At 49.6% G+C, this 21693-nt stretch overlaps 6 protein-coding genes across 6 annotated transcripts; 4 read left to right on the plus strand and 2 right to left on the minus strand.

Moving 5' to 3' along the window:
- Positions 1–139: 139 nt before the first annotated feature.
- Positions 140–947, plus strand: FSUBG_7280 (glutaredoxin; the record flags this gene model as incomplete). The annotated part of the gene is made up of 2 exons (XM_036685569.1): positions 140–826; positions 876–947. 2 exons carry the CDS (start codon positions 140–142, stop codon positions 945–947), a joined length of 759 nt encoding a protein of 252 aa, XP_036537148.1.
- Positions 948–3247: 2300 nt separating this feature from the next.
- Positions 3248–5985, plus strand: FSUBG_7281 (transcription activator acu-15; the record flags this gene model as incomplete). The annotated part of the gene is made up of 5 exons (XM_036685570.1): positions 3248–3316; positions 3361–3369; positions 3420–4523; positions 4576–5754; positions 5809–5985. 5 exons carry the CDS (start codon positions 3248–3250, stop codon positions 5983–5985), a joined length of 2538 nt encoding a protein of 845 aa, XP_036537149.1.
- Positions 5986–6593: 608 nt separating this feature from the next.
- On the plus strand, positions 6594–10885 carry FSUBG_7282 (uncharacterized protein; the record flags this gene model as incomplete). Its single annotated transcript, XM_036685571.1, has 3 exons — positions 6594–7016; positions 7188–7316; positions 7367–10885. The coding sequence occupies 3 exons, from the start codon at positions 6594–6596 to the stop codon at positions 10883–10885; spliced, it is 4071 nt and encodes a 1356-aa protein (XP_036537150.1).
- A 703-nt stretch (positions 10886–11588) lies between these two features.
- Positions 11589–14243, minus strand: FSUBG_7283 (dynamin GTPase; the record flags this gene model as incomplete). Its single annotated transcript, XM_036685572.1, has 3 exons — positions 11589–13619; positions 13701–14087; positions 14145–14243. 3 exons carry the CDS (start codon positions 14241–14243, stop codon positions 11589–11591), a joined length of 2517 nt encoding a protein of 838 aa, XP_036537151.1.
- A 2004-nt stretch (positions 14244–16247) lies between these two features.
- FSUBG_7284 (hydrogen peroxide-inducible hic-5) lies at positions 16248–18694 on the plus strand (the record flags this gene model as incomplete). Its single annotated transcript, XM_036685573.1, has 2 exons — positions 16248–16329; positions 16395–18694. The coding sequence occupies 2 exons, from the start codon at positions 16248–16250 to the stop codon at positions 18692–18694; spliced, it is 2382 nt and encodes a 793-aa protein (XP_036537152.1).
- Positions 18695–19385: 691 nt separating this feature from the next.
- FSUBG_7285 (ubiquitin modifier) lies at positions 19386–19797 on the minus strand (the record flags this gene model as incomplete). The annotated part of the gene is made up of 2 exons (XM_036685574.1): positions 19386–19451; positions 19567–19797. 2 exons carry the CDS (start codon positions 19795–19797, stop codon positions 19386–19388), a joined length of 297 nt encoding a protein of 98 aa, XP_036537153.1.
- Positions 19798–21693: the final 1896 nt, after the last annotated feature.

Genomic DNA, 21693 nt, shown 5'->3' on the forward strand with positions numbered 1-21693 from the left:
CCCCCCCCCCCCCAGTTCCGTGGAGATTAATGAGTTGCTACTGACTGGCCTTGCCTTAAACCAATTCGACTGACCCGACTGTTTCTTTCTCCCTCTTATCAGATCGAAGCCCCGACACATCCATCTCACCACCACCAAAATGTCTACCATCACGGAAATTAACAGTATCCCCGAGTGGGAGCAGCTGGTCGGTTCTGTCCCTTCCACTACCCTCGTCGTCGCATCGTTTCATGCGCCGTGGGCCGCACCATGCGCGCAAATGGCCACCGTCCTGTCGACCCTCGCTTCCGAATATCCAGTCACCGAACCTCCTACCACAAAGTGGGTTTCCATCAACGCCGAGGATCTGAGCGACCTCAGCGAGACGTACGATGTCACTGCAGTTCCTTTCCTTGTTCTTTTGAGGAATGGCCAAGTTGTTGAGACTGTGAGTGGCAGTAGCGCCGTAAAGGTGCGCACGGCGATCGAGACACAGGCAAAGCACTCTGGTCAGAATTCAGAGGAAAGCGCACAGAACGGTATCGACAGCAACAATGCCCAAGCTAAGGAGCAAGATCCCGAGAAGAAGAAGGAGGAGCTTTTCAAGCGTCTCGGGGACCTCGTGAAGGCTGCACCCGTCATGCTCTTTATGAAGGGTACACCCAGCTCTCCTCAATGCGGCTTCTCCAGACAATTGGTTGGGCTACTGCGCGACAACTCGGTCAAGTATGGTTTCTTCAACATCCTCGCCGACGACGAAGTTCGACAGGGGCTGAAGGAATTTGCGGACTGGCCAACATACCCGCAGCTCTGGATCGATGGCGAGCTCGTTGGTGGACTGGATATTGTAGGCCGCATTCGCATTTTCGTTTTGACCAAGGCTGACAAATCCATAGGTCAAGGAGGAAATGGCCAACGACGCCGAGTTCCTTACCAAGTACAGCGTCAGCGCTCCCGCAGCTGTTTGAGGCGGAATACATACGTTACGAAACTCATGACGCATTTATGTTTAGAAGGCGCGACAATAGCCCATCGCATACTGCTGAATATTACACTGCCTGCCTAGCCCTGGTAAAACCCGACCGTTTGAGTGATGGTATCCGGCAATGCAATATCAAGCACTCTGGCTAATGGTTTATCGAGTGGCAAATTGAGGAGAGGAACGAGGCCAAGAAGTCCTGAAGTCCCGGGAGGTTGAAAGCTAAGGCGCAGGGACTTTATGCAAGAATATTGTGGCCATATAAAACCTCGCTGATGAGCTCTTGTCAAACCTATCATGCAACTAACTGATGGCCCACTGAATGGTTAGGCTGGATCATGTGTTTGGCTCCCGAATACTTCTAATCGGCCATATCAGCTTCTGCTTGAAGCTGGTTGGGAAGTGGTTCACAATATCTACAGGAATAGTAAAGCTTGGAGAGAAAAGTAGACATGGCCATTTCTAGGTGATCATAGCTGCAGGTACATTATAATTTGCCAAAGACGATGGATTTACCGCTGGTTTCCAATGTTCGTTTTGCATAGCGTACTAAAATGATGGTATCTCCATAGTGTCTGTCCTTAATAGTAGTGTAATAAGTCAGGCAACTGGCTTATAGAAGGCCTCAGATACAGAGCGAAGAGTGTGGTGTGATGGAGTTTAATGACAAATATCGGTGATAAACATGGGCCGGCTCCGAAATCCGAGCATCCATACAGCAGATGTCGAATCCGATGAACGAGAATGACTCACAGGCTAGGTAGGCAAGTAAGATTTGTGACTTTGTCTCTTTTTAGCAGATTGTGGTTCGTTCGATTGAGATAGTTGCCGTAACGCCCGTTAAATGATGAGTTTACTGCACCTGGCTGACTTCAGCCATCACGTTGAAGACGCTACCTAACCTAGGTACCTATGCCAGTTGCAGAGAGCACTGGGACGAATGCCTCGTAGGTAACTACTACCTACTAAAGTACTAACTACTAAACCCAAAACACAGGAAAGACACGTGCAAGATAACAGATGTATCACAAGGGCTCTTTTAAATCGAAGAACGAAGACAACCTAGAAGTAAATACCCTTGTCTCTGTGAATTGTGAATGTAAAACAACCCCACCATCTCGCATCTTGCATCGATGCTGGGATGCACACGCGTTCCTTGACTTGACTGCGGTGCCTAACTAGGTACCTACTTACCTACCTTAGTTCGTTTGTTCCTCATTCCCAGGCTGCCGGGCGGTTTAATAAGGCTGATGCTGACGGGACATTCTGGAGACCAAAAATTGGATTCAGATCTAGCCCTTTTTCTTTCCACCCTTTTCGGAGATCTTCTCGTTCCTCTCCTTATTTGAAGCAAGGCACCGGAGGTACCGACACCTCCATAGCCAGCCTCTATCATCTCATTGATCCTCTGCTTGGATAACTGCGTCATCTGCCCTCACAGCCTCTGTTCCTCTGCTGACTGAGCTTACTGAGTAATTATCGACTCGACAAAAAAAAAAAAAAGACCAACCCGCTATTCTCCATCCATTTCTTTCTGTCTGGACTTGGAATACATCTGTAACGCTCTATAGGTAGCTTGAGCTTAGGCGTCTTCATTTGGGCCGTCTCCTCGCTATCTTCGCCTCCCGTTCCCGTCCTCTTCCTCCCTGACGGGTTCGCGACCTCGCTATCGCTACAATATCGGTCATCAACTATAGCGAGTGTCCTGCAAAGTCCCATTGCCTAGAATTTGATTCCCCGTCACACATTCTCAGCAGACCGCAATTTTGGGTGCCCCTGGCCCCCGATATCTCCACGGATTATCACCGTCCGCCCTTTCACCTTCACCGTATCACACTGTGCGGTGCCTCAAGTGGGAGGCTGTGCTGTACCGTGTCAATTCGCTGTTGCTACAGGCCTACGGGCGTACGGACGTGTCGGACTTGATCAACGCCACCTCTGGGTTCCTGGAGACCGTTTGGGGCGAAACGGTTCCATTATCCTGCGCAACTGTGCTGCGACATCGACATTGGCTTACCAGGCGGGTTGACTCGTGGAGCCGCATTTCCCGGTTGGTCAGACAAGTCTTCTGTTGACCAGGTTGCCGTAGCTGCGGCAGTATTCTGGAAGGGCGCTGTATTATTCATATCAAGCTCTTTTGGGTTCCGCCAACCGCGTAAGACTCGATATATTGATGGGGTTTCCCCTGGCGCTGACCAACTCTTGTCTCATCATTGTCTATCAATATTGGAGTCGGATCCCTCATCTTATCTGTTGGAACGCCTTGGCCGTTTCGTTCCCCTTGTCACAATGACCCCAACTCCTCCTTCGACAAACTCGTCTCAGGGAGCCCGGTCTCCCGAGGAGCAGTTCCGTGTTGTGAGGAAGAGGAATCGCGTGCCTCTAAGCTGCTATCCTTGTAGGACGCGCAAGTACGTTACCCTTAGAATAATGCTTCAATATTTACTAACATTGTCCGTAGGTTGTGAGTTTAATTGACCACCTCAACTCCTCATCGTCACTAATATCCGTCAGAAAATGTGACAGAAGTCATCCTTGCAGCAACTGTACGAAGCGCGAGGGTATGGGGACTACCTCATGCTCCTATGCCACGCCGGTTACACGCAAGAAGAATCAAAGTCAAGGAGACTCGAGTCCTGATGACATGCAGAATCGTATTGACCGTTTAGAAGGCTTAGTTCTATCCCTTATGCACGGAGGTGCTAATGTAGATGCTGCATCCGCCGCAGCCGCTGGAGCAGCGACTACACAATCCACCACGGACAGCGGATCTTCTGCCAAGACTGGAAAAGGAGACGACAATGCAATGGCATATGATGAGGAGGAAAACAGTGATGAAGAGGAGGGGCTGGCCACGTCTTTGGGTTTTCTTAAAGTGGACACGGACAAAGGCAAGTCGCTGTATGTTGGCCAGGAACATTGGCATACCCTCCTCGCCGATATATCTGAGGTGAAAAACTACTTCACGTCTCACAAAAAGGAGTTAGAGACAAGTTATGAGCGAGTCAAATCTTCAAAGCCTATGGCTGCAAGGGAGGGGCCGACACTCCTGCTAGGAGCACTCCCAGCATCCGAGATTGAAATAAGAGCAGAGCTTCCCCCCAAGTCTGCTGTTCTGACGCTCTGCAGTCGATACTTCAACTCCATGGATAATGCTGTCAACATCATTCATGGACCAACATTTCAACAGCAGCTGAAAGACCACTGGCAAGATCCCAACAAGACGCCCATTATGTGGCTTGGTATGCTCTACTCGGTTCTCTGCCTAGCAATGCTGAGTTACCATAAAGTGGGCGACGAACCTCCCGAGTGGAGAGGACGAACCCTTGAGCTTGCAAACGAATACCGGTTACGCACGGTGCAATGCCTGATTAAATCAGACTATACAAAACCTAACGAATATACAGTTGAGACTATGATACTCTATGTATTCGGTGAATATTCGTCTCGATGGGATGCTGATCTAGGATTGTGGTTAATCGTGTCTTTAATTGTTCGAATCGCGTATCGAATGGGCTACCACCGAGATGCCAAATGGTTTCCGTCAATTACACCATTTCAAGCAGTAAGCTGCACGCTGGTCTGCCTGTTAATATAGATTTACTAATCATGATTAGGAAATGAGACGGCGGACGTGGGCTCTCGTACGAATGTCGGACGTTATCTTCTCGCATCAGGTTTCTCTGCCCAGCATGATCTACGAAAATGATTGCGACACCCAACTGCCCAATAACATATTTGACGATGAGTTCAATCCCAGCGTCAAGGAGCTGCCCCCTTCTCGACCATCAACTGTCGCTACTCCCATCGCCTACATGATTGCCAAGTCAAGATTATGTTTCGAGCTGGGAAACATCCTCCAGGCTACAGGGCAAGTTGGCAAGCATGTGCCTTACGACGAGATCATTCGCTTTGATGCCAAACTACGACAGATCATGCAAGAATTACCGCCGCATTTGAAGTTAACGACATTAGAGGGGTCCCATGATCCAGTGACTCTGATCATTGCCAGGTTCAATGTCGATATCTTATACCAGAAGATTTTGTGCTTACTTCACCGAAAATACCTTCCCAGGGCGAGGCAGAGCGCAAGATATGCACACTCTCGGAGGGCTGCAATTGAAGCATCATTGACCGCACTCGATCATCTGGCAGTATTGTACCGAGAATCACAATCCAACGGGAGGCTACGCTCAGTCAGTTGGTTTGTGAAGTCGATTGCTACCAAAGACTTTACGTTGCCTGCGATGCTAGTCATTCTTGATCTCCATTTTGACAATATTGCCGCGCAGTCTTCAATCCCCCAAGACGATGAGGGTGCTTCAACTTGGAACGATGACCAACGATCCAAAATGATTGGCAGTTTGGAAACTGCGAGAGAAATTTGGAACACACTTGCAGATACCTCAATGGAAGCATTCAAGGCGGCCAAGGTCATTGATATCATGCTAGACAAGATCAAGGACCCTGCCTCGATCGGTTCAGAAATGCCGGGCATTCCATCGCCAATGCCAGGCCTCACACAAGGTGTTGGGACTGATGTTTCGCCGGCTATGGCGCCGGGCTTTGTCTCACCAAATAGCTTACCCGATTTCAATGCGACGGCCAACCCCTTTTCGACGCCCAACCCGGCCGCCTTTATGGGTATGGACTTTGGCATGCCTGGGTCTGAAGGGCTTGATTTTCAAACCGATGGATTCGCTGGGGCTGGTCCAGCTTCTCCTTTCTCCTCCATGTTCAGCAATCTGGGAGCCAACACTAACACGGGGATGGATATGGGCGCTAACTTTGACTGGGTAAGAAGCATTTCCGTCACGAGATCACCTGCACCCATTTCTAACTTGGAATAGAATGCCTTTGAAAGCTATACGCAGATGGCCAACTGGGGAGCAGACCAGAGTTTTCAGATATACGGCGCTGGAGGAGACCAGTCATCCCCGGGACAGACCTCTTCGTTGGGTGGTCGCAGTGGAAGCACGTCACAAGCGCCAGGGCAAGGAAGTGCCAGGGATGCCAATATGCAATGATGCTGCAGCAATATCAGATGAAATAGTTGTTGGTCTTGTGCTGCGATGTTACGACGGGCAATAAATGAAATGTAAAATCAAGCAACTCTACTTATTCAAATACCCCAGTAATGGGTCCCCAAATTGGATTCTTTGAAGTCTCACAAATATTGGATGCGATCACCAACTGTTTCTATGCTTATGTCATAATAAAAATGGGTCCTCCCGCCAATAAGGTAGGTACTGTTATCGATAGTTACCTACCTCTGGTACCTAGCTGAGTTCAGAACTTTTGGTTCCTGCTACCTTCTCTACCTACTATACCTATCACCAAGTAAGTAAGGTATCACTCCCCAATTCAAGACAACTCCGTCAATTTACTTCACGCCGCATTACGAGCAACGTTTGGTTTGTGCAGAGACGCAGGCGACATTTGAGCGTCCGATCCTTGTTGCTTACACTTAAATTGCAACGCCAATTCTTTCCCCATTGCTCGTTACCATTCACGCAGACAAGTGTTGACCATCCCTTTTCACTCTACATGCTTGATGATCCGTCAAGCAAGTTGTTTCTTTTTGTGCCTCCCGTTCTTACTCATCACTGCTATTCAGTAGCGCGTCAGATGAGGGATGGTTATCCCAGAGAATCAAGGGGCCGGCACCTCTGGTTCAGCCGTCACCGAGGGAGCATCAACAACTAGTGGTAGAAGCGAGGCCGACGTGCCCATGGCTGATGATATGGGTTATGAACCCTCAGAAGCCTCTAGCCATGACCCTGCAGCGGCTCTACTCGATGCCATCTCCCAGCCCACCAAAAAAAGGCGCCAGTCAATAGATTGCAAGTCTGTTCAGCAAACTAAGAAAGTTAAACTTGATAAAGCCCATCTTCCATGCCCGGCGGCTCAGAGTCTTTTGAGGGACCGAGCCAAGCAGCTTCCGGGACAGATATGGCAACATATCTTCACTCTTGTACCACCCAGAGACCTGGGTCGTTTGTTGGTTGTCAACAAACTATTCCATGCCTTTCTTAGCCCCCTTTCCACTCATTCCCCAGTATGTTATAATGATATACCGTCATCCTTTCCTTTACTGAAGCCAGATGCAATCTGGCAAGCTTCAAGAAGACTGTTTTGGCCGCGTATGCCTGCACCCCTAAAAGGGAAATCGGAGATTCAGATGTGGCGTCTCGTTTGTTCCGTGTCTTGCCAACTCTGTGGTTTGCAGAGCCAGAAAACACTACCATCTTCGAACAACGAAGCTTGGTGTCGTGGTCCAGGTCCTAGTGACGTCTGTCCTATTTTCCCCTTTTGTGTCTTCGCTTGCGGAAATTGCCTGAAGAAAAACGGCGTCAAGGTAGGCGTTTCCAGGATTCTCCCCGGATGCAATTCTAACGTCAGCAATAGGAACTAGAACTTCTCTTGTCTTCTTCATTTCCATCTGTTCTGCTCCCAGCTCTTCCCCCAGTACTTGTGGATGCCGATATGCATGTTATACACCCCCGTGCCATACAAGCGGGGACTGTGCCGCCACATATCCAGGTCACAAAACTCTTTTGGTTGGAGCATGCTGAACAAATCAAGCTGGAATTCGAAAATGTTAAGGCACTTGGGTCTGCTGCTGCCGAAGAGTGGATAAAAGGTCTAGAGATCCGAGGAAAGCAGGCTCTGGCTGATGCCTCTCGTTGGGAAAAATGGGCTAGTACAGGTGGGATGACTCAGTTTCAAGCACCGAAGACTGCTTCCAAAGCAGAAGCTCCATTTTCATTTACGCCTCTGGCTATTTCAGCTCCCCTTGATAAGACTCCATCAGATCCCGCTCAGTCAATCGGCGAGCACCATCGCCAAGCACCTGTTGCAGATGACGGCCGTGGGTCAATAGTGCCATTGGAGGCTAAACTCCACCCCTTACGGACTCCAGTTCAGCAAAAACGGACGAAGGAGGAGGCAGCTCACCTTAAGGCTCAAAGACGGACCGACATTGAGAATCGAGCCATGCTACTTGATCCTCCGTTGACTGCAAATGTTCTGGCTCATATTCCATCCTTTCAGGCAGCACTTCAACTCATCACGCCCCTTGATGATCACGCATGGGAACTCTTGAAGCCCCGTCTTCTCGCTCAGAGGGTAGAAGCGGAGCTGCGAGAGAAGCAAAGTTATAGCAACCCCCAAACACTTGAAGACAAGCTTCCGACAATGGAGGCTGATAAAAAGCCCGCTAGGGAGCCAAGAGAAGTTACAGACCAGGAATGGGACGATACACAGGGACCCGTTCGAGCGCGCATATCCGAATATGCAGACGAAATCATCGAAGGATGGAACAACGGCGCCAAGGTTAAGAGAAAGAATTGTCCGCAATATGCCGCAGATGTGCTGCTTTACGTTCGTAAAAGGTTCTATGCCGAAGTTGCAAAGGACACTGCTGCCACAATCGCGGCAGGGAAGAAGCCGATTGTCGAGCCCCCAGAGGGGCCTTGGACTCAACGGTTGACATTGGAGAACATGAAGTGGGTCTTTGATGTCAAAATCAAACCCCGTACCGAACCTATGCGCAAGGAGTTGTTTCTTTGTAACAGCTGCCTCGGTGTGAATGGAGTCTTGAAATTCTTTGGATTCGAGGGCGTACTTCAACACTATGCAGCCAAGCACACGGCTTCTCTCAGTCTGGGGAATGTTGTCGTGCACTGGAGAGCGGAGTGGCCTGAAGTGCCTCCTTTTAGTCCTGATCCTCTCGCCAAAGAGAAAGCCTATCATGACAACGAGCCACGGAGCGCACTCGCGTCAAATGTGCCAATTCAACAAAGCTATTCTGTCTTTCAACCTGGTACACCAGCGGGATATCCTCTGTCTGTTTACAGCGCAGAAGCGCCGCCGTTCTCGTTCTACAGTTCCAGGCCTCCAATTCCTCCTGTATCTGCATACGGGCAAAATTCACCCCATATCTACGGTCCATCTTACTCGGCAACAGCATATTACGACCCTGCAACATATTCTTCATATCCAGGACTGTTTTCTTCGGGGATGGCACATAGCTCTCAAAGACAGTTGAACAACTACACAAGATCAGTTCCAGCTCCTAACCCTTCCGAGGGTGGAGCATATCCCAGCTACTACGATAGCAATAGCGTCGCCTCGGCCAACAGCACTCATCAACACCAACATGAAAATTTTGTCAGGAGCACTCAATCTGTCTGGTCAAAGGTTGGGCATCATAAGAAGATCCCACCTGCAGTTAGGGCTTACGTCACCATTTACCATGCTAGCAAACTGTTTGAGGCGTCTGAGAGCGAGACCTTACCATTGTCGCTGTTCATCGACGCCACATCGAAAAATAAGAAATTACGCAGTCTGAGGGCTCTCAATGGCGTTTCTTGCAAAGTGTGCAACGACGACAACATCTTTCACGTTCCTCAACTCGCCAGACATTTTGAATCAGAGCATGTCGACAAGCCCCGGAGTCAAGGACGAGCACATATGGATTGGCGAACAGAAATGATAAAGATGCCTGAAAACGAGCGAATGGCTGGACTGGAAATCAAGACTCGGGGAGACTCTGTCTTGTCCACTCTTGTTAAGGAGGCCCTTCCCTGGGCATTCGAACAAGCCTTCATAGACAAATATGCTTTGAAGCCTGTGCAAACAACACCCAACAACACCCCACATCCGCAAGTGTCAGTGTCGGTGCAGACACCAGCTCAGATCTTCACTGCTCTACCAAACAATCGGTCAAGGGAAGAACGCCAGCAGAGTGACGTCGGGCATGTCAGAGAGCAAACGCAGCAACTAGGTCATGCGGATCTGGGAAGTCAGTCCTTGGCATCAAGTCGACTAGATCTGCGCTTTTCTTCACAAATCGAGTCTGAGCCAGACATACCATATCTTCGTCCAGCAAGCGAGGTTTATGGTCAAAAGGTGGTCGGGGCTAGAAGGAAACAAGGGAAACCTGCATCCCAAGCCGCTGATAGTGCTTCAACGTTTGGCAACTACTTGCCGCCGTACTCCGAAAAGTTTCAAGATACACATAACCGAAGCAAAAAGGTTGATGTCGGAGTCGAGACTGAGGGGGAAGTCACCACTTATCGTGTTTCATATCCCACAGTGCCGCAGAACAAGGCTCATTGGCGCGAAGAAAAATCATCCGATTACCGTGACGTCCAAGAACGGCGTTATTCGGGCCCAGCACCAGCTAGTCCACGTAACAGGAGCGCATCGGTTGGCGACCGGCCCCAAGACCATCATCCGTTAGTGGCCGCCTTGGCCGCCGCAGCACCTAGCTACGCGGAGGTCGAAAGAAGGGGGCGGGAAGAACCTCATGTGGCCCATAACCACCACATGGTTGAAGAGGAGGAGGTCATCTACGTTGATGAATCCGGACGGGAGATCGGAAGAGGTCTCAGAGCCCGAAATACCCTACCCCAGGAATCCAGATATGGCCCGGCCAATACTGAAAGGTTTGGCGAGCATGCCCGACCCTCACCCTCATGGTTTAACAACCATAGTGAATTCTATTATAAAGAACCTAGCCCTCAGGCTCAATATGCAACACAAGCCCGCCACCTCGATTCTCCTGCTAGTTCCGATCATTTCTATCATAATCGTCACGGTACTCATCCTCCGCTAGAGCTTTCAGATGCATACGAAGTCGTTGAGACTCATCATCATCATCCGGACGGCGACTACTTCATCAGGCGCCCTGTACGACAGACTGGTAGGCCATACCATGCCTATGAGACCAGACAGCCACGACCAGAGCAGAGCATATTCCCTCAACAAGGAATAGCTCACGGCCCTTCGGTTTACAACTTGAGTTATGGAACAGATCCTCATATTCCGAGTCGGCCTCCTCTTATGACTAATCACAACAACCCACGACATCCTTCTTGTGCAGCAAGGGGGACACCAGCGGACCATGGGAGCCAGCGATGATTTATTCGATGTACTTCAGTATCGTAATGGGAAAGATAACACCAACTAATTAGTCTAGTGCCGATTCGTGTATACATATATATATATATATGCAAGCTGCAACATCGCATGTATAATGTCTTTCCTCATTTGAAGTCAATCCTTTCCTCAAGCAGTTCAGAGAACGTATTCGTCGTTTGACGGATATTATAAAAGTAGTACATTGTGTGTATTCTGCTAGGACGACGAGCCGAGTTTGGTTTGCTTTTTTTACATACATACATCCATACATACAAGCCCTCCTCTTGTGTTCCGATCCGTCTTCTCGTTAGAGCCATTATCAGAAACTAAAGCTGGGTCTGGCCGCAATTCCAATGCCAGTTGGTGATGTACAAGATAAGAAGGGAAACCGATGATAATGAAAAGAACAAAATTACAACACTCTTTTCTTCTCTCGTTTCTCTCCTTTGTTCTGCTTCTCCTGCTCTGCTCCCCGATAGAGCAGAGCAGTCGAGATTGGTTCAAGAGCCCGAGCCCTTGACCAAAAGCGATCGACATTGTTTGGTGTTTCCAAGTATGTTCCGCCTTTCTCCTTCGAGTCTATCCTTCCATCCGTATATGCCTGTTACTGGTCTTTCTTTTCTTCATTATTCTCAGGTTGAACGGGACGCTGTCGCATGGTGACCATTTGCCAGAAACCCATAGATCAAAATCAGTGCTGAATCTACAACACCTCACCAATGATCTTAGCGGCCTCACGGTAGGTTTGAAGCAAGCGCTCGCACTTCTCACGCTCCTTCTTGACGCCATCATCCTCGTAAAGGAGCTCCTCAAAGAGAGATTCCTTGTAGAGCTCGCTAACGAGGCGGTTCTGAACGACGTCCTTACAGTGGTTAACGAGGAGGTGCATGACAGCTTTAGGGACCTGGTCGGCGATGGACTCGCGAACAATGTTGAAGTAGGAAGAGATAAGAGCTCGGATAAGCTCCGTCTCCATGGCCTCGCGATCTGTCATAGCTGGCTCCGCGGATTCACCCTGGTGGTGGGGGTTAGTTTCGTGTGAGAAGAGGAGACCGGGCACCTGTAGATCCTCGGAACTTACCATCTGGGATGCCAAGCCGTAGTTCTTCCCTGTTCTATCGTACAAGTCATCCTCGGGGGCCATTGTTGTCGCTGTAGATGGCCGGGCAAACTCTCTCTCCCGACGCACAATAGGGAAGCTAGTCTCCGAGTTTTGGCTGATATGTCGTCCGTTGGGCATATTGGGCATGGCGCCAGGACTTGGGAGGGGACCGCCAATGGTCTGGCCATCCTTGCCGAAAAAGTAGTTCAAGAAGGAATCTCGGGCACCTCCGAGTCCCTGTTGGTTGAGTCGAGCAGGTGAAGCTGAACGAAGAGTGCCATTTAAATGCGTCGCGTTCATAGTGGCAGCAAGGCTGGAGGTTCCGTTCTCTCGGACTGAAAGAGAAGGCGATATGCTTCGAGGAGGCTTCATGGCCTTGGTTCTTCCTGACTTCGTCTTTTCAGGCTTATCAAGAGGGCCACTGACACCGTCCTCATTTTCAGGGCCATCACCATCAGCCTCAAGCTCCTGCAGACGCCGCTTTTCTCGGCGCTCGCGCTCCTCCTGGATCAGCCTTTTTCTTTCTCGCTCCTGTTTTGCACTGACTACGTTACTCATGGCGGCGGCTGCGCCAAGGAAGTTAGGGTGATTAGTATTGATATAGGCGCGCTGGATAGAGATGAGTGATTCGACATATGACGAAGCAGGACCAAGACGCTCACGGAGCAGGTCTGAGACCGTCTCGATGAGCTTGGCCTGAAGTCTGGGGTATCGTGAAAGCTCGGTGGAGCCACAAGTGTGGCAAATCTTGATCAGCTCTTCGTAGACAAGTTCAACACAACGTTGACTAGGAATTTCCAGAAGCTTGATCTGAGGCTTGACCAGAAGATCGAAAGCCATTTCCGGCACAAAAAGACTGGGTCGGGGTCCAGTAGAGTTTCGAATAGCGGTCCGGATATCGAGGGCGGAGAGGTTGGATGTAGGGTCGATAGTGTCAAGTGCGCTGCCGAAGACAGAATTGAAAATGTAGTAAATACGAGCGCCGCCACATAACTCCTTGGTGGAAATCTCGGTCGAGGTACCGTCAATGGAAGAAATGAAAGAGTTGGCGAAACGTGTCATTTGCTGAAGGATGAGAGAGCCACGGTGCTCCTTTCCACTGAAATGCATATCACCATAACTGGCCAACTCCTGTTGCGTCTGCCCCATAAGAGTGTTGAGTCGAGCTTTGATGTCGGGCAAACGCTCACGGATATGACCCATCAGAGTAGTGTTGAGGGTCTTAGCCAGATAGTGAGTGCCACATCGAATGGAGATGTTACGATAGGCAGGATGGTGCTTGAAGAAGTCAGCCTCGGCCTGGAGAGCATCCTCCATAGGTTTGTTTCCTTGAATATCCTGCTGCGATCGATTGACAACGCCGATGAAGCCAAGCTTTAGAGGATAGACGCGGCCTGAAAGAATATCTAGAGCGTTTGTGCCATGATCCATGAGGTCGACCTTTGTCAAGACACCAATAGTCCTTCGGCCAAGGGGGTCAACATGGCGGGCGAGTTTGAGGGCTTCCGAGTTAACGATGTCGACGTTGGCGGGAGACACGGCGAGGATAATGCTATTAGGCTTGGCAATATATTCGGAAATGAGGTTTCGAGTCTGTTTCTCAATATCGGTAGGCTGGTCGCCAATGGGGACCTATGGGTTGGCTATGGTCAGTAATGCCCAGGGGTAAAACGAAGCTAAGGATCATGGAGATGGAAAGAACAGGAAACTCACCTTGGTTAGTCCCGGCAGATCCACCAGAGTCAAGTTCAGAACATGAGGAGAGTAGATCTTGAGGTTGATAGGTTGTCGGTTGATACCCTTGTTGTTGCCGGCAACTCGGGATGTCTCGTTCTCAATCTCGCGCTTGACATCGCCAAAATCGTTGAACCTCCGGTTGGGGATGTGGTGGAACTCTGCCCACTCGGAACGGCGTGCAGCGCCGGGGGATCGATAAGGATCGCTTGCAGGGTCGGGAGCGTTTTCATCTTCGGTAACGTTGATGAGCTGAAGGATCAGGGGACGACGAGTGCAGATGCCGGCTCCGCGTGGTAGAAAATCTCGGCCGACGATATTCTCAAGGACAGAAGATTTGCCTGCAGATTGGGAACCGACAACAACCTAGGCAATGGTCAGTCAGTGCTAGAGTAGCCAATTCAGGTAGCAAAAACCGCATACAATCTGAGGGAGATCCAAAGAGTCACTGCCAATGGTATTGAAGACCAAGTCTTGCAGCTTGTTGACCGTGGTGAGCAGATCCTCGCCAAGAGCAGCCATGATGATAAGAGTCCGATTTTGTGACGAGCGAGTTTGGGATATACCGATGACAGAAACAAAAGGACAGAACTGGACTGGACTGGACTGGACAGTAGAGTCAAGTGAAACGTCCGTCACGAAACCCAAGACAAACACAAGGACACGGAGGATATTTCGAACAATGCGCGCGTTGTCGCTAAATTCAAAATCCGTCGTCAGTTCCGGGAGTTCATGCGGTTCGGTCTGGGAAGCTCAGGCTCAGGCTGAGGATGGCTTTGCTTTGCTTTGCTTCGCTTTGCGCAGTGGAGTCGAGAGCACTTTTGGGGTGATTCACGTGTGTTTGCATATATAGGGAACTAATGTTCAACCACCCCCAGGCCAAGGTAGTGTACCTAGGGTAGGTTTGGCAACCTACCTAGGTTAGTACCTAGCACCTATTTTTTAGGCCCTGTAATGCCTAGCTCTAGGCTGCTTTACTGGCCTCTACCGGAGGTTTCTCGGCTATGAGGTGCCTTCCCTAGGTAAGTAAGTACCTAAGGTAAGGTAGGTAGGCACCAGGCCATGCCTTCTGACCGCTTTCGCACCCACCTGGTTTAGTCCGGAGTTGCGTTGCAGAGTCCATGCCACGTCACCAGCCACACCTGACAGGATGTTCTTATCCACCACTAGGTGCTTTAACGAGGTTCGCCACAAGGCCTGACTTTTCTGCTGTGCTAAAGAAACCATGAAGATGGTAATAGATGCAATAGAAATCAGCCAGAAGACCAATACAGATACGGAATCATGAGTACTTTCGGTAGCCCCGGCCCTTTGCCAACTACAAAGCCAACACCGTGAGTTTGACATCGTCTACTGAGAACAATTCACTAAACAGTTGTGTCCTTCTGAGCAGACCACAGCGTGGAAGCTTCCCTCTAGATCATGATGGTGAGTGGGCTGTACAAGCCAACACATTCAATGGGACAATTTTGACCAGAGTCACTGCAGGCGAGTGCAAGACTTACATGACAAAGTACCTTTCATGTATGAAAAAGGTGCGAGGTCTAAATGACGAAGAATGTCGCGAACTTGCAAAGGCGTATCTATCATGCAGAATGGACAGGTGAGCCTATAATGCTTTGACTTATGACGCATACACGTAGTCAAATATCTCGGAACAAAGCGGGCTAATAGCGACGGGTACTTTAGAAACTTGATGGCCAGGGACGAATTCAAGAACCTTGGTTTCACAGAATCTCCACCTCCTTCAGCTGTAAAAGCGACGCTAGAGGGTGATAAGGGAAGGAACCAAGGACTGAGAGGAGAGACCAGTTAATTAATACGTTTTCTCCCAGATACCTACCTACCTACCTGGGTATGTAATCATGGGAATCGGCCATTTAAGGAGTTGACTCTCGTACACACTGCCTTATAGTTTAGTTACCTACCTAGGTAGTTACCTACGTAACGGCCTGAGGTTAATACGGACTCTAATTCCTTACTAAGATATGTAGCATTCGAGCAAATGAGAGCAATACACATCAATCCTCCAGTCCCCGCTTCAACTACTGTATCATAAGAACCTAGCAGATGGCGGTGGACGATTATCCACCATAGAAATTTCTAGGAACTGCCATATACTGACTGCCCGAGACTTGCAAAGCTTCCAGCAACAAATATCATCGAAATTGTAAGTGTTCGTATTCCTGTCTCATACTTAGACAGAGGCTTTTGTTGCTGGTGGTGATGCTCTGACGCAACCAAACCAGCCGTCTCACATCGCGTTGCCTGGTCAACCCCAGCCGGCTCGATTTGCGACCACCAACAAAACTACCTTACCTTATCGACCACTAACTACTTCATACCTACCTACCTTACATACCTACCTAGGTACCTTAGTAAAGCTACCTTATCCTTCATCACTCTCTATACCTTGCCAAAATCCTCCGTATTTACCGTCTGGTCACCTCTTTAACCCTTTCTCTACCGGACACAATATTCTTCCTCCATACCGCATAAATATCTCTCCTTAATATTCTGGCAAAGATGCCAGGCACAGCAAGGACGATGGAGCCGAAGCGCAAGGTGACTCCTCCGTCGCCTTCTTACATGACAGATGAGCAGTTCGGTATGACATACGGAACTGAGTATGGCGATGAAAGTCCTTGGCTAATTTCTCCCTCTGCTGAATAGCCTCCTACCTCGCAGGTCTTCGGTCAAACCGAGTCGCCAGACCTGGAGGTGCAAGACCTCAACCAGCTGGTGCCCGCCCAGTTCCTAGCCGCTCAAGTTTGCACCGCCATAGTACGGGCCGATTCACGCCTGATCTTGCTTCTCCTACCGAAAGTGCACCACCTATTCTCGACCGTAAGGACTCGAAAAGTCCTAGCGTTGCTGGTGGCAGTCTTGCCTCTAGATACTCTACCATCAGCAGGAAAAGCCCAGATTACTATCCAACTTCAGCTACAACCCCTCTGAGGCCATCGGACGTTGTTCCCTCAGCCACATACATGGAACGAGGTCAAAGATGGATGGAGAAGGAAGAGGCAAGCTCACTGCGCGACGCAATGGAGGAGATGGACATAAGGAAGAGCACAAAATCGCCTGTTCAGGAAACTCCTGAGGATGATACTCGTCTATACAATGCTGCTCTCGATGAAGCTGCTGAGCTTGTCTGGCAACATCAACATGGCACGCCTTCTCCCCGTCCCGAAGGTCCCTACCGCTATAAGCCACATCTCAGAAAGAATAGCTACGCTCATGCTCGTACTGCTAGTGTCGGTGGTACGCGGTCATGCTCAGACAGTTCTTCGGATGGTGAAGGCGTCGAACGTGAAAGCCGACCTGAGTTAGAGCAGAGGCAGCCAGGCATACAGCCAGATCACAAAAACAAGACATACGGCAGTATTGGTCGTTCAGGCAAGGCTCCGGAGCAGAGACGCCAGGGAAGTCTGAAAAGAAACATCAGCGGGGAAGTAGGCCGTCCCTTTTCTCAAGATCAAATTTGGGAAGAGCCTGAAGCCTCAACTTCTAATGACATGAGCTTTTCTGGTCGTGCATCACCCGAGAAGCTTAGCAACCGAGCTCAGGCGGCTACAAACCGAGTCCGCTTCGAACCTGCCCGGGAAGAAGAAGAAGAAAAGACCAAGCCCCTTGAGCGAGTTGAAATACACCGCAATCCTCCCACACGCTCTCGCAATCCTCTATATACAAGAAACCGCTCCAACGATGGCTCCGTCTCTGTCGATGACAGGGTAGAGAGAAAGAATGGCATGGAAGTTCGGAGTCAGGACATTCGCGCGGCCACGAGCATGCGCTTGAAAGATCGCAGCCCAAACCTCCCGGAACCCACAGCCGTCAGTGACAGTCCGGGACGGCCCATTGTAAGCTTCGACGCCAACTGGAAAGCCCCGGACGAGTCCACTGATACCACCCCAGACCGGTCGCTTCCGGCAACCCCCAGCAGATCCTCCTCCTCCTTCGCCCAGCCGGAGAAACCCATGGCGGTACCTGGTATCGTTGTGGCGGAGGAAAGTTCGTCGGTGCCCAGGGCGCCAACGGGAACGAAAATCCCGTCGATCTGCATAGACGAGACATCTCATAGCCCTAGAGGCTCCGTAACTTCGATCAACGTCCCCGATATTGCTATCGGTGAGGCTCCGGGTAAGGGAGGCAGCATTCCTGCGATCATAACCCCTGACGACAAACCGAATTCAACCTCCCGTCCGCTACCTGATCCCATTGCCATGGGAGCACCCCGTTCTGCACAAAAGCCTCGTGGCCATTGGTCCCCAGCCCCTGGCAGCAATAGGCGAGTTGTCACGATTTGCCATGAATGCGGCATGCCCATTGAAGGGCGTTTTGTGGCCCTAGCGGGAAGCAATGAACGATTCCATCCGCAGTGTTTCAGCTGCTATACTTGTGGTACTAACCTACAGGCGATGGAGATTAGCCATGAGCCTGATCATCTTCGTCAGGAGCGGCTTGATCGCATCAGACGTCGTGCGGCGGGTGAGATACTCGAGGAGGAGCCGGGCAAAACGATGGCCGAAGACGGAGATGAGCGTCTGCGATTCTTTTGTCACCTTGATTGGCATGAGCTGTTTGCGCCGCGTTGCAAGCACTGCCAGACCCCTATTCTCGGTGAACACATAGTAGCTCTAGGAGCTCACTGGCACTACGGTCACTTCTTCTGTGCCGAATGTGGTGACCCATTCGAACATGGCATGACACACATTGAGAAGGATGGTTATGCGTGGTGCATCAACTGCCAGACGAAGCGCACCGAACGACGTGCTCCGAAGTGCAGGAAATGTCGTACAGCTGTCATCGGACAGTATATCCAAGCACTAGGCGGAGAGTGGCATGAGCATTGCTTCCGATGCGCCGAGTGTCAGGGCAGTTTCGACGACGGCCAAATTTTCACTAAGCATGTGCCCGAAGGCACTATCGTGCTCTGTACTGGATGCCGAGCTATGGAACTCAAAGCGTAATGATGATGATGTGTGTGATTTCGGTGTGCGTGTTTTGATTTCTGCATGCGTTTCTTTCGTGGTTGGTCTGTTTCCCTTCAGGTTTGCCGGTCAGCATATGATTTGTTTTGTGCTTCTGATTTGGTCTTAATGGGTGTTTCCAGGCGAGCGGCGCACTTAGCGCTCAACTGATCATGTAGATTGTCTCATTGGAACATCTTGGCCATAAGGCAAAATAGACACGGCGCGAACTGTAAGTCCGTGGTTTCAACTTTCAATGGCCAACACACAAACTTCGTTTCCGTCTACGTGATACATATCAAGTTGTCTCCCCCCCCCATATCTGTGTGATCCTGACGCATTGTTGTTTTGTAAACGTAACCTTAAGAGCAAGATTGGGTGGGCGTATCCTCCATGAGGCCAAAACACACAGGTCGTTCGTACCACTGCTGCGGAAGTGAAAAGAAAAACCATACAGTTTACCACACGAGTCACAGCGGGAATAGAGGGGCATTGGGTTGATTGGGTAGCGTTTTGTCTGTCGTAAATCATTCGTCGACTTTTTGTTTCAGTCTTCCTCTCGTCTGATGTACGCAAAGCCAAAAGTACAACCAGGTTGAATCGAAATCCAGTTCAAGAACATCAAGATTGTGTGTTCATCTCTTTTGGGATCTTCCTCCTGGTAATTATTCCTCGGAAATCCCCCTCTCTATTACTGTGCAAATCCGCCAACCTGCTCCTGGTGGACCTCGAGGGTGTCGCCATCCTGCATCTCGAGCTATGTGATGTAACTTGTCAGCATGTGTGATCTCTCCGGGGGGTCTTCAGCGGGGTGCAATTCGAACATAGATATGAAATATCTGTGCCTGCAAAAAAAAAAAGGGAAAACATACCGCATCGGGCGTATCAGTGGGTTGGACTCGCGTGCCGTCGAAAAGAAATCGCACGGAGCTGGTCGCCTTTCCCTGGCGCTCGCAAAAGGCGCCCATAAGCTTCTCAAGCTTTGTAGTACGCTTGATCTTGAAGAAGACCTCGTTGTTGTTGTCGGTGACCTTGATGTTGAGGTGCTCGGAGTTGGCGGGTGCCTGCTCGCCAGGAGTCCCGTTTTCGTTCTCGTTGGACATTCTGAATTGGTCTGGATGAAATCTATGCACTTAGTAAGAAACAACGTCAGCGCGTCGCTCGATGTGAAGTGCAGGAGTGAAAGTGTAGCGAGCGATCGCAATAATCATGGCGTTACCTTGGGACGTCTGCACGATGGTCGTTGATGGCAAGTTTGGCAAGTGGGGGTGATGATCGCGTTATGCGCGTTTGGCCGGCGAGCTACGAGCGTGTAAAGAGGAGTAAAGATCGGGCGGCCGGTGTGTGTGTGAGGAAAAAAGGTTGAACAGATATGTTGTAGGTGGGAGGTATAAAAGGCTATGGTGGGTGATGAGCCTACTAAGATAGACGGATTAGAAGGCAATCGGCCTTAAACTTACCTGCTAAGGTCAGTTGCCTCTCGCGCTTCGTTCAGTACTCAGTTAAACATCAAGCGAGCGAAAGAGCCCAACTTCAACCGTGTAGGTGGGGCCAAGAGACGAACGACTGTATTTTATTGGCTATCTCGAGCTTCGAACGAACCACCCGTACTACACTTACCCTATACTAAGGTAAGTAGGTACTATACAAGGTATCCATATGTATGACATCAGTCCTGTCTGTTTAATTTATATATATATATATATATGTCGTCCTCTTTTACTGCTGTAAATTAATATTTATTTATTAATACTACGCAAAAGGCAAGACATATACGCAACATTCATATTCTCCCAGTCTGTATGCATTTTTAGTACTCACTAATTGATTTATTAATCCGCAAAACCACCAACTGCACTGCAAATTATTACATTATACACAACCATGGTTCGTCTCGCGATAAACAATAGAGTAAAACGTTCGGTAGAAGCTGATGGATGACTCTAGGCTTCGAAAGATGATGTCGAGGCGAAGCCTGCTTGTCACCCACGTGCAGTAAGTTCCAAAGCTAATGACATCAGAACGAACATTGTGATCTGACACATGTGCAGTGTGCAATTCAAAGTATTTCCCCCCAGACACGAGAATGTAAGATGGAGACAAAATACTGACCCATATACCACAAGACTGTCTTACCAGCAATGGCTACAACGAGGCCAAGTGCCAAACTGCAATCAAGCGACTTTACGAATGCTGTGAAGCGTTTTACGAACGCTACGGCGAAAATGCATCTACTGTGAGCTGTCCGAAGCCCAATCTTCTCAAGCTCAAGATGAAGCAACTCCGGGAGGAAGCTAAATGATATGTAACGCTCGTCTTTGGTGTGTCCGCCGGTTTGGGAAACGCTGGCAACTAGAATGATGAGCGCCGAATCTCTTCTAGGCGATCGTTGAGCACGCAAGAGGCCTCATGGACCTGAACAAGCATTGAAGGCCTGTTCCGAGACTCTAATACGAATGCCGATGACATTATGATAGAGAAGAAGAAGAAAAAAAAAAATTTGCTGTTCGGTGGAGACGTACTTGAACCAGGACAGTGTTGAGTGCGATTAATATCACAAGATACACTGTACGATACGCGCGTGTGTAATCGCGGCTGTTTTCTTTTTAGCGCAAAAGTCCAAGCTTGCTTAAAAGGTACTAGGTACCTGGAAAGAGCCTTTCTTTTAGTACTAAGGCACTAAGGCAATACCGTACATAACACCCATGAATTTAGGTATTTATCCAATAAGAAACATTGTAACGAAAGAACAGTACGTACCGCCTAGAGCTCTAACCAGCGCGCCAGTGCAACAGCAACCAAAACAATTCTTTGATTCTTCTGCCTGAGCATCAAACCTGCACAAGCATCTTCGGCAAACCCCACTGGCATAATCCTTCCTTCACACTCACAAAAGCGATACACGCGACAAAATACCCATCCCCATGCTGGGCATGCTTACGGCTTCGATCGATCTTTACGTTTGACCCACCGGCCGAAGCCTGCCGAAAAGGGTTGTT

The sequence above is a fragment of the Fusarium subglutinans genome (assembly GCF_013396075.1).
Source record: "Fusarium subglutinans strain NRRL 66333 chromosome Unknown NRRL66333_c0000092, whole genome shotgun sequence".
Lineage (NCBI taxonomy): Eukaryota > Fungi > Ascomycota > Sordariomycetes > Hypocreales > Nectriaceae > Fusarium > Fusarium subglutinans.